Source organism: Kwoniella dendrophila, chromosome 5 (assembly GCF_036810415.1).
Source record: "Kwoniella dendrophila CBS 6074 chromosome 5, complete sequence".
Lineage (NCBI taxonomy): Eukaryota > Fungi > Basidiomycota > Tremellomycetes > Tremellales > Cryptococcaceae > Kwoniella > Kwoniella dendrophila.
This window is the reverse complement of record NC_089480.1, coordinates 1,721,308-1,735,699: the sequence shown is the minus strand read 5'-3', so window position 1 is coordinate 1,735,699 and position 14,392 is coordinate 1,721,308. Positions and strand designations below refer to the sequence as shown.

The window sequence follows — 14,392 nt, the reverse complement described above, 5'->3', positions numbered from 1 at the left end:
ACTCCGACTTAAAAGTTTCCTGATCGAATTGTTGACTCATATTATCGAAGAAAAGTGCATTGTCTAGAGCTAAGCCAATGGCTTTGCTATATTGCTCTTCGGTTGATAGTGCAGCTGAAGGTCTTCATTGCGAGGTAATGACAAAGTTATCCGATCAGCCGATGAATATGTGAGGCAATCGAATGTTTAACGAATGTAACAAGGGCGAGCTACTCACGTATTGAAAAGAGATCGTTGCTGATGTCCTGGATTCGTGTCCCTCATATTGAATATAATATCGTTTACAATGAAATACTTGATATGTCGCTTGAGTCGAGTGAGATAACGTAGTGAGGTAAGGGGAAAGAGGGGATCACAGTTGGATAAAACACAACACGAAGACAGTCAATCTGTTGTTTCATCTTCCATCCAAGGATTCGGCGATGACATTGATTATCATAGCGGTGATGAAAGGATTCATCTGCGGAACTTTGAATGAAGGAAGGTCAAGTTCTTCTTCGGCGAGCAGAGAAGCCGTCTAGTTCGAGTTATAGTATTTCCATGATGAGCAGAGTTGGCGAACCGGAAAATTGCAAATGAAATGGTTGAAGATCAAGTTGAGGTGATTGTTTCTTCGAATTTAAGGTACAAGATGTATCTTGAGGTCGCGATAACATCAAATTAAGCGGTCTATCCTGATTATTTTTCGACCCAAACCTCATTACCCAAATCATCTTTCTCCACGCCCCAATCCCCATTTGATCTCTTGTCTCTTACATTCTGTTCTTCTGCTGTATCTAAGTCAGCCAAAACTTCATCTAAACCTTTAACTTCAGACCTTCCTACACCTTCTTCTTCGATTTTTTCTCCTATAACTCTAACGACTTCCAAACCTAAATCGTAAAATCCATCATTTGTTTTAGGATTAAACATACCCATATGAGCTGATACTTCATCTTTTGCTAAGGTGTTCGAAGCTGCATTGAAGTACTTGTATAAAGGATGAGTTGTAGGCGGTAGGATAGCAAATGTCCTTGAAACTAACTGTGTTGGTGGTGAAGGTGGTAAATGTGTATAATAGCTATTGAAGGGAATCAATTATTATACCCTTGCATCATCACGAGATAAGGTGAGATTGGTTGAAATTATGGAAGGTGGAACTTACTTGTGAAATACTATTTTTCTTCCTATGATCAATTCATGTATAGAAACTAATCTACCTTTCATACCTTCATCATCCCATAAATTCTTGACAAAAGTCATATGATCATAACCCCATTTCCAGCCAGTAACGAAATCTCCTCTTCTGTAATATGCCGTACCTAATGCTACAGCACCTAAAGCAGCTGCTCCTAATCCATATAAAGTTCCTGAGGACGGCTGACCTATTGAAGGAAGTTTTGACCAGAATGAGCTTGTCGCGGCTGTAGTAGTGGTTTCTTTCGGCGTCGATGTGTTGGGTAAGACTGTAGTTTCGGGTTCTTTACCTTTCCCATTATTAGATTTTGGTGAAGAAGATCGTGAGCTTGATGGTCCAGCTTCAGCGGCGTCTTCTGTTTTCTTTCCAAATTTACCGAAACCTAATCCTAATGCCATAGGAGATAACATGCCTACTGTAGAAGCTATACTTCGTGCTTGATCGACGTATGAAGCAGCTTGAGATAAGTGATGTTTCTGAGCAGAGAGGTTTAAGGTACATCAGTCGGTTGGCAACGTCAGTAGCAATTGATTCACCAACTCACGAAGGTGTGCTATCGTGTTATGGGGTGGCAATACCAAAGGGTCAGTATATTGTTTTTAGGGATTAGAATCGAGTAACATGCTTACGGGATGAAGGCCAAGATACTAAGAGATATGGTCAGCTTTTCAGTCTGTCATAGATTGAGGTATCACTCACCGGTGTGTCAAACGCTAGTACAGTCACAAATACGAATGTAAGTCGAGTTGATTGTTTGCCGCAGCCTTTATACTCACCTAGTATTCCTACTATTCTGGGCCACATGATATCCCCTTCTCTAGTATTACTGGCTATATCTCTTGCAGCATCTGCTATGAGTAATCCTCCCATCCTGAATGACACAGAGGTGAGGGTAAGCTTTCAGAGTGGAAGCAAAAGCGGAGATGCTTACGAATGACCCATCAAGACGACCTTTGCTTTTCCTGCTCCGCCTCCTGCGCCGTGATCGTTCTCTAATTCCACTACGAGTCCTGTAAGCCAATCTACAAAGGCTAAAGTAGCTGCTGTCTGTTGTTCAATTGGGATTGTAAGCTAAGGGGCGGTTTTGACTTTTGAAGCGCACGCGGTAGCTTACAAGTTCTCCTCGAGTCTGATATGCAGGAAATACGCGGCTTTCCACTTTCAGTGAAGGGTGTGTAGTAGCTAGTAAATGTGATATACCTATGGAAAAATTGAACATAAGCTATCACAAACCCATAGAAAAGTTGGTTCATCTTCTAGCTCACGTTCTGGAAACGATTCAAAAGTCACATCATTTCCTTTAAATCTAACGTTCAGCGTGTTAGCTGAAATATACTGCAATTATTAAAAACGATGAGAGTTGCACTTACCCGTGTACCCAAACCAGCAGCAGTAAATCCTTAGGTTTAGTACTCATTTCGCAGAATCCTTATTATACTCAGTGATCAGCTCCAATATTCACTGTTCAGGTATCAATATTGATAAACTATGTAATAACCTTTCAAGATATTGACATTTATAAACGTGTAAACAATATATCAACTTTTTGTCGGTAATGTTAATGTTAATGTTGATGTTCATCGTCATCACTGTAGGTGGCAAAAGTCAAAGTAAAGCACGGACATGGTTGGAATCTCCGAGTGTCAACCTTGTATTTCTGGATATATTCGATGATGAGGAGGAGGTTTGGTTTGAATGTTTAAATGGTGAGCAAATCAATCTTAATAACAAGTCTACATATAATAGATACTCCTATACAGAAACTACAGTCAGAACGCATATTTCCTACCAAAAGAAAGAAGAAGGAATAATAATGTTTTCAGTGAAAACTATACCGCCAGAATCAACTCAATCATTTTCTGATGATATACCTTCAACTCATCGAAAACATCAAGCTGAATTAGATGCTATGGATTTAGATGAAGATGAATTTGGTGCTGGACCAAGTAAAAGAAATATAGTTACTCCAGGAGAAGTGATTACTTCCTCGAAAGAATATATGAGGTAGGTATTGACTGACTCTTTTGTGTTCTCGAAATAACGCTGGTAGCTAATCATACATCAATTATCGTTATAGGGGTCATGGTACATATGTTGAAGAAACGAATGTAGTATCGAGTGTGACTGGAACAATAGAAAGAGTGAATAAATTAATATCTGTTAAACCTGTTAGGTCAAAGTAAGCAGATTTTTATCTTTTTTCACAATCCTTTCCATTTTGCCAGAATCACTTCACTCTTAAAGCGATCGACGTATTGACTGACATGTGATTTACCCAATCAATTATAGATATGTACCTGAAGTAGGTGATTTAGTAATTGGACGAATAGTCGATGTTGGTGCACAACGTTGGAGAGTAGACGCAAATGGAAGACAAGATGCTGTATTAATGTTATCATCTGTTAATTTACCTGGTGGTGTACAAAGAAGAAAAATTGAAAGTGATGCTTTGAAAATGAGAGAATTTTTAGCTGAAGGTGATGTAAGTGGATTTTGCCAGTTGTTTTCTAACGCATAATTAGTTGTGGATATTATGTTATACTTGTAAGGACACTGACTTTTATTCTCATCGATACAGCTTTTAGTAGCTGAAGTTCAAGCTTTCTTTGGTGATGGTGCAATGTCATTACATACTAGATCATTAAAATATGGTAAAGTAAGTTTCCATCATAAATTGCCATTACCGTAAAATAACATATCATATCATATTTATATGTCCAACATTTTGATTTTGATTTTTCGATTTGTACAGCTACGTAATGGTCAACTATTGACAGTCCCAGCACAATTGATTAGACGATTAAAATCGCATTTTCATCATATACCACCCCCGTGTGGACCTACAGGCGTTGATGTTATATTAGGCTTGAATGGTTATATTTGGGTATCAAATGGTACATCACAAGAAAAAAGAGAAGGTGGTGAAGGTTTTGATTCTGAAGGTGTTTATAGTGATAAAAATGATGTAAGTCTTATTCCTTTAATATAACCCTTCATGAGCCTCACTATTAATTCATGGATATACTGAATAAATGGAAACAAGACGTTCAAGCTGATCTTTCAAACAATCATCATTATTGTTGTTAAATTATCGTTATAGGATATTTCACCTGAAGGTAGACAAGCAATATCATCGATATCGAATTTAATCAAATTATTAGCCCAAGAAGGTATACCTTTAACAGATACTCTAATTGAAGAATGTTATAATTGGATAATCAATCAAAATCAAATACCATCCGGTCCATTAAGTCAAGAAGATCAAGAAAGGATGTTAGCTGAAATTGTTGGTATTGATGTAACCGCTTATTAATTCGGTACTTCTAATATACCTATATATTTATTGCACACAGATATGGTCTTACAAAGCATATATAATGTTGTACATCTCATCATTATGCATATCATATGGAAATCAAGTATCATTACATGTCTTTCATCTTAAGCTGTTTACGATGATACCTCTCGTACATCTACTGTAGCAAAGATGAGATGATTATTTATGGATGAAGCGGAGATTGCCGTTTTCATTCTTAGCTTTCTTCAAGAATATTTCCAGTCCAATCCCATTTTGACTATTTCCTGCTTTCTGATTTGTTTCTGTTATTGTTATGGTCCATCGATTTTGATATTAAAAGCAAATAGACTCCCCCCCTATCATTCAACACATAGTTCAGGTACTCTGACGCTTAGAAAGCAATTATAAGTCAAATCAGATTGGAAAAAAGAAAATAATCTATATTCAAGATGTGGCCATTCACTTCTACACCTCCGGAAGCTTCATCATCATCTAGATCAACATCTACACCTACCCCTGTATCTGGACCTGTATTATCCGAAGCATCAGCCGATAAATGTCCAGTTGATCATTCTACAAGAGCAGCATGGTTAGCTACTCAATCATCTGATTCCACTACTCCGCATCCATTTCATCCTTCTTCAGCTTCAGCTTCAAGTAGTGGATCAAGTAATAAAAATAATCTTAATGGATTATCTCAAGATAGAGTTATATCATCAATACCAAGAGCTTCATTACCTTTATCATCAGCTTCTTTTGGTTATTCAGATTCATCATCTGATGATAATACGACAGGACCACCTAAAGAAGCGGGACATGCACAACCTGAAATAAAGAAAGATTCAGAGGGGAAATGGATTTATCCATCTGAACAACAATTTTTTAATGCAATGATGAGAAAAAAACATAATCCACAAATAAAAGATATGAAAACTGTTGTACCAATACATAATGCTGTAAATGAAAAAGCATGGGAACAAATTTTATTATGGGAATCAAATATTGAAGGTTCAGAAAAATGTGGTGGACCAAAATTAATTAGTTTTATAGGTAAACCAAAAGAAAAATCACCAAAAGCTTGGATTAAAACTGCTTTAGGGTGAGTCTAAAAGTTTTTTTATCCTTTTTGAAGAAGTCATCATTATCTCCCATCGTATTATATAATTTTAGGTGTCCAAGTATTAGAAGTGGATATCAAATTAGATGATTCATCATTCTCATTATGTCAGATTTCCCATACTTCCTTCTTATAACCATGTCCACGCTTATGCCGAAATTCAAATACTGATCTAACTTTTTAAATACCCTACACAGCTATACACCACCATTCGATAGACATGACTGGTTAATAGATAGATGCGGTACACAAGTTAGATATGTAATTGATTTTTATACAGGTAAATCTGGAACAGGTCAAGATGCTTCAAAAATGAGTTTTTATTTAGATGTTAGACCTGCTGTAGATAATTGGGAAGGTATAAAAACTAGAGCTGCCGGTTGGTGGAATATACCATAATCCTTTTCAGGCGATATTGACTTTCATGACAGATTCAAGCAAAATCATAGCTCGTGGATAATAGAGAGAAGGTAGTTAGTTATATACTCCCTTGTTGAATGTCGATCGGCAGACTTGCTTTTTATAATGGGGAAATTATATTGTTGATACATATCATACTATTTTATACTAATATTAAATACCTGTAACAACATTCATTGCATTGATGCAAATCACATCTCACGAAATATTCCATTATGAGTTAAGTTACCAGAATTTTAATGTTACATTTGCTATTTCCGCATTACATTTGAAACTTTTATTGTAATCCATCTATATACCAAATTCCTTTATCTTTATCCTGTTTCCATTCCGCTCTGAAGCGCTGGTTTACTGTGTTACTATTTTCTTTTCCTTGGTGATTATCCTGCCCTGATACATTGATGTTCGAATATTCAATTTCTCGAATTTCCACTTTCTTTGATACATCTTCACTATCCTTACCATCCGTCGAATTCGTTTCTGTCCTGTTTATAGATATGTGTGTCGTCGGTATAGGTATAGCAGGTTTGGGTGTTATTGTTGTTGTAGGTAAAAGTATCGTAGATCCTATAATCAATTCAGGTAATTCTTCGGCATTTTCATGATTGTATGGCGTCTCAGAAGGGAAAGCGATTAATACACATAAATTGAGTGAAGGTAATAGAGGTACTACCTTAGTGTTTGACTGTGGTGTTGATGAAGGAACAATTGATATTGGCTATTAAGGTGATAAAGTTAGTCAACATATCTCTGGGTAGGAATATCTCTTTCCAGTATAATTCCTATAATATCTCATGCGAGGAGAATATCTAAAATGAAGAATCAACAACTTACCTGAATGATCTCCTCATGAACAAAGTGAGGGATTTCTCGCTTATCATCATCATCGATAATATTCTGATGCCACTTATAATCCCATAATACCGGTTTCTCCTTCAATTTTGCTTTATCTAATTCTTCTTGTAATTGATCTTGTAAAATTTGATCTCTTTCTCTTAATAAATCAATAAAAGGTGATCTAAATCCATACCAATCTGTATAACCATAATTTAATGTTCTACCTGTTGCACCAATTAACCTAGATTGATTCGAATTTGATTCTTCACCAAAACTAGTTAAAAATCCCCAAAATCCACCTTCATCATTCCAAATTTGTTTAAATGATTTATTGGTTGTTTTAGTTAATTTTCTTATTCTATTTAATCTAAATCCTAATAAAATCATTAAAATCATAAATGAAAATGCTAAAAAACCTAATCCAATTGAAATTACTGTTGATGTTGGTATATTTATACCTCCTTGGTCATATTGACTTTGATTTTGATTCGATTGACTTGTAGTATTACTGTTACTTGAGCCTAAAGCTGCTATGATTGTAGAAGGTAGTGGTGGTAATGATGATAATGATGAAGTTAATGATAATATCGTTAGTAAGAATAATAGTGAGATAGGTAGTAACGACATCCTTGGTATCAAGATTATCGGATCTGGCTTCTTTTACTTGATGATACGACTTTGTCCTTTGATGGGTTTAAAGACTTGTTGAAGATGATGTTAATCCCTGATATTTGCTCGGATTGAATGGAAAGTCCTACTGGAGTGATCGTCAAGAAAGATGTTGGGCTTGAGCAAGTAAAATCAGTATAATTCGATTTGTTTAGCTGAGTCAATATCCTCGAACAGTGGTAATCACTATATGACCGTCTTATCTATGTTGACTATAATTATTCAAAAAAGGTCAAATAGAAATTACATCGGTGAATCATCTTTACATATGTTATTCGATTTAGCCTTCAGTCAGTGCCTTAGAGATTCTGATTATATCACCACTCCATCATACCGTTCATATTTGTTCTTTTTATACTAAAATTAGTATCGGTCTATGAATAGATCTTGATCAGATATGTCTCTGGGATGTCTCTCCCTTGATACCGCTAAGACTAGATTCTTTTGAATATGAGTATGTAATAATATATTTAAATATGGTAATATAAGAGTACGGCATTAAATTGAAATGGAATTAGACATAATATATTTATTTATTTTCACATGATCAATTCAGTCTTTTCTCTTTTCGGACCGCCTCCACTTTGTAACTTTGTATTTTGCCACTTTGCCACCAAACCCTTTTTGGGATAAATTCGAATAAATGTATCAAGCAAATATTCCATGTTCAATGTTCTCACTCGGACATGATTGTCAACCTCCCTCTGTTCATCGACCATCATCATCATCATCTATCTCGGAGTTTTCACTTGATCCTCCGTCTTGTTTATGTTTAGTTCTCCCTCCACCATCAACGACCACCTAACTTCTAGTGAGTCAAAGTCACCCAACAGTAACGATACCAGCATAGGTATAGGTACATTATAGCTGAGAGGTCACTCATTGTAGTAACACAAATACCAACTGATATTCAATGGCGAGACCTTACAATCCGAAATACGATTCTATGTTGGGACCAATGAGAGAACCTTCACCACCTACGAATGAAAATGAAAATGAAAATGCTTTTCAACGTGATGATTCTTTCTTATCACAATTAGGTACAGATAAACTTGGTGTAGGAGATACAGAAGCTGCTTTGAAACATTTATTCGGCGATGTCGTAGGTAATAGTTCACATCACGATGATGATCATCATCATCATCTTCAACATCATGAACAAAACAATGTCAATATCGAAGACAGTCAAAACAAACATGATACATCCATGTCGATTGAAACTGGTAACTCGATTACCAGTCTAAATAATGATGGATCGACACCTACATTAGCTTCTCATGAAGTAACAACGACTGAATCTATACCTATATCTACACCACATGTTAATGAAAATAATCCGAATCCTTCAACTGGTCTAAATAATCAAGATGTGAATATAACATTAGATCCTGCTTTGAAAGGGTTTCCACTAATTACAACTAATCAAACAGAAGGTGAGAATGGAGAGCAAGTACAGCAACAAGAACAACCTAAAAAACGTAAAGCTACATCTAGAGCAAATATGTTAGCTAGAGGTGGAGCATGTGAATTTTGTAAAAAAAGAAAATTGAAATGTTCAGCAGAATTACCTTCATGTTCAAATTGTTTGAGAACAGGTAAAGAATGTATTTATTCACAAAAGAAACAAAGGAGTAGAGTAAGAATCCTAGAAGATAGGTTGCAAGAATTAGAGAAAAGATTAGATAAATCAAAGGATGATGATAGCGATACACCACTAAATATATATAACGATAATACACATGGAAATGAAATTCTAGTAGGTGAACATAATGTCACGAATGCAAATCAAGGTCAGCTCGAAAACATCAACACTACTTCGACAACAATTCCAAATGAAATGTACGACTCATCAGACTTTCCAACTTTATCAACGTTCGATCTTGGTTCAACACCAATAGATCTATCTTTACAGAATGAACCTGATTTGATGACTTTAGCAGATGCTGCAGCAGGTGATTCAAGTATAGAAACTGAGTTATGGGAGGGTCTCTCACCTGAAGTTGTAGTCAATGAAATTCTCAAAGCTATATCTGGTGGAAACCATAATAATGGAAAGAGTGTTGGCGAAAAGATTGTATCTCATTTGTAAGTGTTTTTTTATCTAACACTACTGCTTCCGAACTGACATCGGAAACTGACTTCTATTTCCTTGAATTTACCAACTAGAATTCAGCTATATATTCTACCACCTTCAGTACCAGATATACATGCAGCATTATCACCTTCGTCACTATTATCAAGATTATCGAATAAAACTGATAGACCAATACATCCTGCTTTATTATTATCTTTAATACCATTCGTGTTACCATTATCACCTTCAAAAACATTACATCATCCGAATATACCTATAATGTTACAACAACATGGACAAAAATCAATTCAACAAGCAATATCAAATTCTGATTCAAGAATGATTGATTTAATAGCTTCTTGTACAATCAGATCATATGGATTTTATGGGGAAGCTAGATTTTTTGAAGGTTGGACTGAATCTGCTTTAGCCACTTCAATGGTTTATGCGTCAGGTTTATCAAAATTAGGTCATGTTGGTGAGAAATTTGTGAATCCTCTAAATGTTAATTCAAACTTCCAAAAAATGAGAAAAGATAGATTAGAAAAAGAAAAGAAATTCAGATTAGTTAAAAGTAAAGGTGTGGCTGTGCCTCCTCCGAATGATAAAGCTGAATTAGCTGAAAGAATTAAACTCTTGTGAGCGAAATCTTCACATCTTCGCAAAAGAGTGCACCATGAATTCGGACCTCACTGATCGCGTGCATGTAAATAGCTGGGCTGCTTATATGAATGATAGAGGAGGTTCCATAGGTATGTGATACTATTTAATCACGGAAGAAGTATACCGTTCTCGTGCTAATATGATGTGTTTTGGCAGGTTGGGGTTGGCCATCATGTAAGTCAAGATCTGGTGATACGGAATCGGAACAGAATCACCCCAACTCATGCTATATGTGTTATGTGTACTTAGCATTCAATGATGAGGACATCACCACCCCTTGGCCACATGACGATTTCGAAAATGTAAGCCATCCGTATCTGGCTTGCGGGCAATAGCACCTGATTGTTAAGAAAATCTGATGCTCAACGTTTATCATAGGATGAATCGCTACTAGATAATCGAACCGTTACGGACTTTATGAACTCTACTACCCCCAATGACGCCACAAAAGATAATATCATTGCCACTCAAGCCAAATCGATGACACTGATGTTTCACGCACACAGGTAAGCTTTCTCGCTTTTACAGAAAGATAGTCTATTGATCATAAACTTATTCCTATCCAGGTTGTTCGATGTATCACCAGATATTGCAACTCCAGATCGAACATCGCGATTGATGAGAATGACTAGGGGTTATATGTCGACTATAACTCCAGTGCATCAGATACACAGCAATCCTGGCGTCGTTAATGGGGAAGGTAGCAACTATCAGTTGTGGATAACTCTCCATACGTAAGTCGTGATGTTTGGCAGCTTTACAATTGATATCGCTAAATAACGTTAACTCGTTGTGTATATCTTATTCTCACAGAATTATGTCCTGTTTACATGCAAAGGAAGAGATTGATGCACCTTCTGGATCAGAGAAAGAACATTTCATTAAATCAGTTGAATCGGCTGGAAAAGTTTTGGAAATTATTGATATCATCCAAATGAATGGTGATGCTGATCTTGGTGAGTGTAATGGTCATTTCGAGGTGGACCACGACTGTTAGAAAGGACCTTGATAGATACTACCTGAGCTCTTTACGTTCTGTACCTCCGAGCTGACTTCAATTTTCTTTATGGGGCTTGTAGAAATACTAGACTTTATGACATCTGCAATGGTATTTTCATTCTTAGGTAGATTGATGACTAAGTATCTTGAAAGATTCAATTCATCTTCTACCACTCCCACATCGTTAAATACTCTTTCTTCTCCTATTTGGCCAAATGTCAATGACAGTGGAAATGATGATGAAACAATTAGAAAGTTAACTGAGTATAAAGAGAAATTTAGTAGATCCTTAAGAATACTCGTAAGTTCAGTTCAATCACTCTTTTAAATGGGTCTTTACAGTTTCATAAAAATAACTTATGCTTCTCTTCACATTATCGTCATTGAATGCTGTGTATATAGGGCAAGAAACGAAGATTCGCCAGTATATCTTCTCAATTACTTGAAAATGTTGCTTTTGGTTCGGAATTCAAATTGGGTGAATACGAAAGACCTGATAATATGCCTTAAGGAGTCTTGACTCTTTTTCTGTTCCGCTCACACTCAGTCCCCAATCGTCAATCGATTGAGTCTCATCATTATATCCTTATAATAGCATGCATGTAATGTAAGATTTATCACCTTTTTGGTTAAGCCATATACATTTATACATATATACATATAACTTATACATACGTAACAGAAACAGTCACGTGACAATCCGCTACAACCAATATAATAATAAATTTGGAATTTTGGGTTTACGTTAACCCTTAATCTTCATTATTTTTTCGAATGTACGGTGTAGAGTGTAAAGTGCATAATGCATAGTGTCGAATGATGAAACAACAACGAACAACCCTCTTTTGGTAACATCAACATTCCTCTTCATCTTCTTTTATGTCCCTTCCTTATCTGCAACTTTAATCCAGTCTGTTAAATAAGTATTTCAGTACCCTTCTTGGTTTTGGGCTCTTTATCCATTAGGGGAAGAAATAAAAATACTATTTTGCTATTTTTCCTCTCTTTCCGAAAAGCCAACAAAAAAAACGAAAAAAAAGAAAATACAAAAACCACAAAACCTTTCCAACCACTCGAACAAGCTCTTTGAATAGAGATTGGAGGTTCTATCAAAACAATGACATTACCATTAGAAACACCACAAGAGGTATTAACTTCACCAGGACCATTTGAAGGTCCAGAAAAATTATTAGAAATTTGGTTTGCACCTTCTTTTGATCAATTACCTAATGTATTGCCAACTCCAACAAATAATAAGAAGTTTAGAATAACTAAAAATGGTAAAGAAGATACACAAAATGAATTAAAAGGTTTAAGGAAAGTACCAAAAGAAGTATGGGAAGAAATGTTAGATATTGTAAAATGTAAAGTCCTAAGTGTTGTTGAAGGTGATGAATTAGATGCTTATTTATTATCGTAAGTTTTTAAGTATAAATGAAGATTGGATATCAATCGAATACAAACAAAACTAGATTATTCTCTTTTTTTTTAACAAAAAAAGTTGATTAGTTGATTAACTTGTTGTTATATATATATAGCGAATCATCATTATTTGTCGCACCACATTGTATAATTTTGAAAACATGCGGAACAACATTAAATTTATTAGGTTTATATAGAATAATTGAAATTGCTAAACAATATTGTGGTTTCAAAAACGTTTGGAGATGTTTTTATAGTAGAAAATCTTTCTTTTTCCCAGAGAGACAACAAGGTCCACATAAAGATTGGTCTGATGAAGTTAGATTTTTAGATGCTGTTTTTGGTGAGTCTGTGTTTGCTTTCTTATCCCGTTTGATAACAGGAAGAATATGGGGAGATGAGTTACTTGCCCTTGTAATATCTATTCGTCGAATCTAGCGAAAGCTATAATATCTTCTCTTCTCTTGCTAATGTGTTTTCTGCTTTATTCTTGTAGGTACCGCTGGAGCAGCATATACTGTAGGACCAATGAATCGAGATCATTGGTTATTATATCTTACATCACCTAACACCGAACCTAATTTACCATCTAGACCACCATCACCATCCTCAACATCACTTACTTTACCTGTTCCTGCTTCATCTTCATCTTCATCATCTTCATCTTCTTCTTCTTCAAATGCTATAGATGGAATATCATTAAAACCAGCAAAATATCAAGATACGACATTAGAAATTTTAATGACACATTTAGCTGATGAAGCTAGACAACCTTTTTTTAACGATGGTGAAAATGGTACATTAAAATCAGGATTAGAGTTAGGTGAAGAAATTTCTAAAGAATTAGGTATAGATAAATTATTTTCAAAAGATGAAACTGTTTTAGATTCATTTGGATTTGATCCATGTGGATATTCAGCTAATGCTGTCATAGGTTCAGGTATGCCAGAAAAAGAAAAAGGTGGTTATTTTACTATTCACGTTACACCTGAACAAGGTTGGTCTTATGCTTCTTTTGAATGTAATGTTCCTTTAAAAATTTCTTCAGCGTCTTCCTTGACATCATTATCAACAAATAAAGGTGAAGGAGAGAGTCAAGGAGGTAGACCAGAATTACAAGAATTAATTAAAAAAGTTGTAAATATATTTAAACCTTCAAGATTATCAATTACATTATTTGTTTCATCATCGTCTCAAGAAGAAGAATCTAAGCAAAAAACTGCTACTACTCAAGTTGAACAAAAAGTTTGGCAATCTTTTGGAAATGATTTATTAGGTAAAGAATTTATAAGAAAAGATAGAATTGGTTATGAATTTGATGGATATGATTTAGTTTTCGCTTGTTTCGAAAAGAAAAATTGGATAGAACCGAAATTACATAAAGATCATATGACTATTGGGAATGTCTTCAATGGTCAAGTGTGACATGACTAAATAAAGATATCAAATTGTTTAAGACAAAATAGATCAGTGGAAAGAACGGAGTTGAGAAGATGAATTGTGTCGATAAAAGTTCAGTTTATTCAACAATTTTTGTGTTTTCACGTTCCACGGAGCTCTTTTTCTTCTCTATCAGATAGAAACTAGATTGATCAAATCATTCACCTCATTGTCATTATTGTAGAATATACCAATACCTGCATATACCTTTATTATTGCTTTATCATTTACTTATACACAGACATAATTTAAGAAAATATGGTATATGAGAAATGT

The 14,392-nt window shown here is 35.2% G+C and overlaps 6 protein-coding genes across 6 annotated transcripts; 4 read left to right on the top strand and 2 right to left on the bottom strand.

The window, feature by feature from the left end:
* Positions 1-678: 678 nt before the first annotated feature.
* On the bottom strand, positions 679-2,594 carry L201_004471 (uncharacterized protein; the record flags this gene model as incomplete). The annotated part of the gene is made up of 9 exons (XM_066220213.1): positions 679-1,060; positions 1,145-1,653; positions 1,807-1,824; positions 1,877-1,890; positions 1,954-2,048; positions 2,109-2,224; positions 2,292-2,377; positions 2,443-2,483; positions 2,548-2,594. 9 exons carry the CDS (start codon positions 2,592-2,594, stop codon positions 679-681), a joined length of 1,308 nt encoding a protein of 435 aa, XP_066076310.1.
* A 396-nt stretch (positions 2,595-2,990) lies between these two features.
* On the top strand, positions 2,991-4,490 carry L201_004470 (uncharacterized protein; the record flags this gene model as incomplete). The annotated part of the gene is made up of 6 exons (XM_066220212.1): positions 2,991-3,181; positions 3,255-3,356; positions 3,467-3,659; positions 3,756-3,833; positions 3,930-4,142; positions 4,278-4,490. The coding sequence occupies 6 exons, from the start codon at positions 2,991-2,993 to the stop codon at positions 4,488-4,490; spliced, it is 990 nt and encodes a 329-aa protein (XP_066076309.1).
* Positions 4,491-4,924: 434 nt separating this feature from the next.
* On the top strand, positions 4,925-5,991 carry L201_004469 (uncharacterized protein; the record flags this gene model as incomplete). Its single annotated transcript, XM_066220211.1, has 2 exons — positions 4,925-5,574; positions 5,790-5,991. The coding sequence occupies 2 exons, from the start codon at positions 4,925-4,927 to the stop codon at positions 5,989-5,991; spliced, it is 852 nt and encodes a 283-aa protein (XP_066076308.1).
* A 298-nt stretch (positions 5,992-6,289) lies between these two features.
* Positions 6,290-7,476, bottom strand: L201_004468 (uncharacterized protein; the record flags this gene model as incomplete). Its single annotated transcript, XM_066220210.1, has 2 exons — positions 6,290-6,730; positions 6,847-7,476. The coding sequence occupies 2 exons, from the start codon at positions 7,474-7,476 to the stop codon at positions 6,290-6,292; spliced, it is 1,071 nt and encodes a 356-aa protein (XP_066076307.1).
* Positions 7,477-8,431: 955 nt separating this feature from the next.
* L201_004467 (uncharacterized protein) lies at positions 8,432-11,764 on the top strand (the record flags this gene model as incomplete). The annotated part of the gene is made up of 10 exons (XM_066220209.1): positions 8,432-9,603; positions 9,685-10,230; positions 10,307-10,344; positions 10,412-10,429; positions 10,505-10,557; positions 10,634-10,761; positions 10,822-10,989; positions 11,069-11,211; positions 11,335-11,555; positions 11,657-11,764. 10 exons carry the CDS (start codon positions 8,432-8,434, stop codon positions 11,762-11,764), a joined length of 2,595 nt encoding a protein of 864 aa, XP_066076306.1.
* Positions 11,765-12,371: 607 nt separating this feature from the next.
* L201_004466 (S-adenosylmethionine decarboxylase proenzyme) lies at positions 12,372-14,101 on the top strand (the record flags this gene model as incomplete). The annotated part of the gene is made up of 3 exons (XM_066220208.1): positions 12,372-12,670; positions 12,793-13,019; positions 13,173-14,101. The coding sequence occupies 3 exons, from the start codon at positions 12,372-12,374 to the stop codon at positions 14,099-14,101; spliced, it is 1,455 nt and encodes a 484-aa protein (XP_066076305.1).
* Between the last annotated feature and the right edge of the window lie 291 nt (positions 14,102-14,392).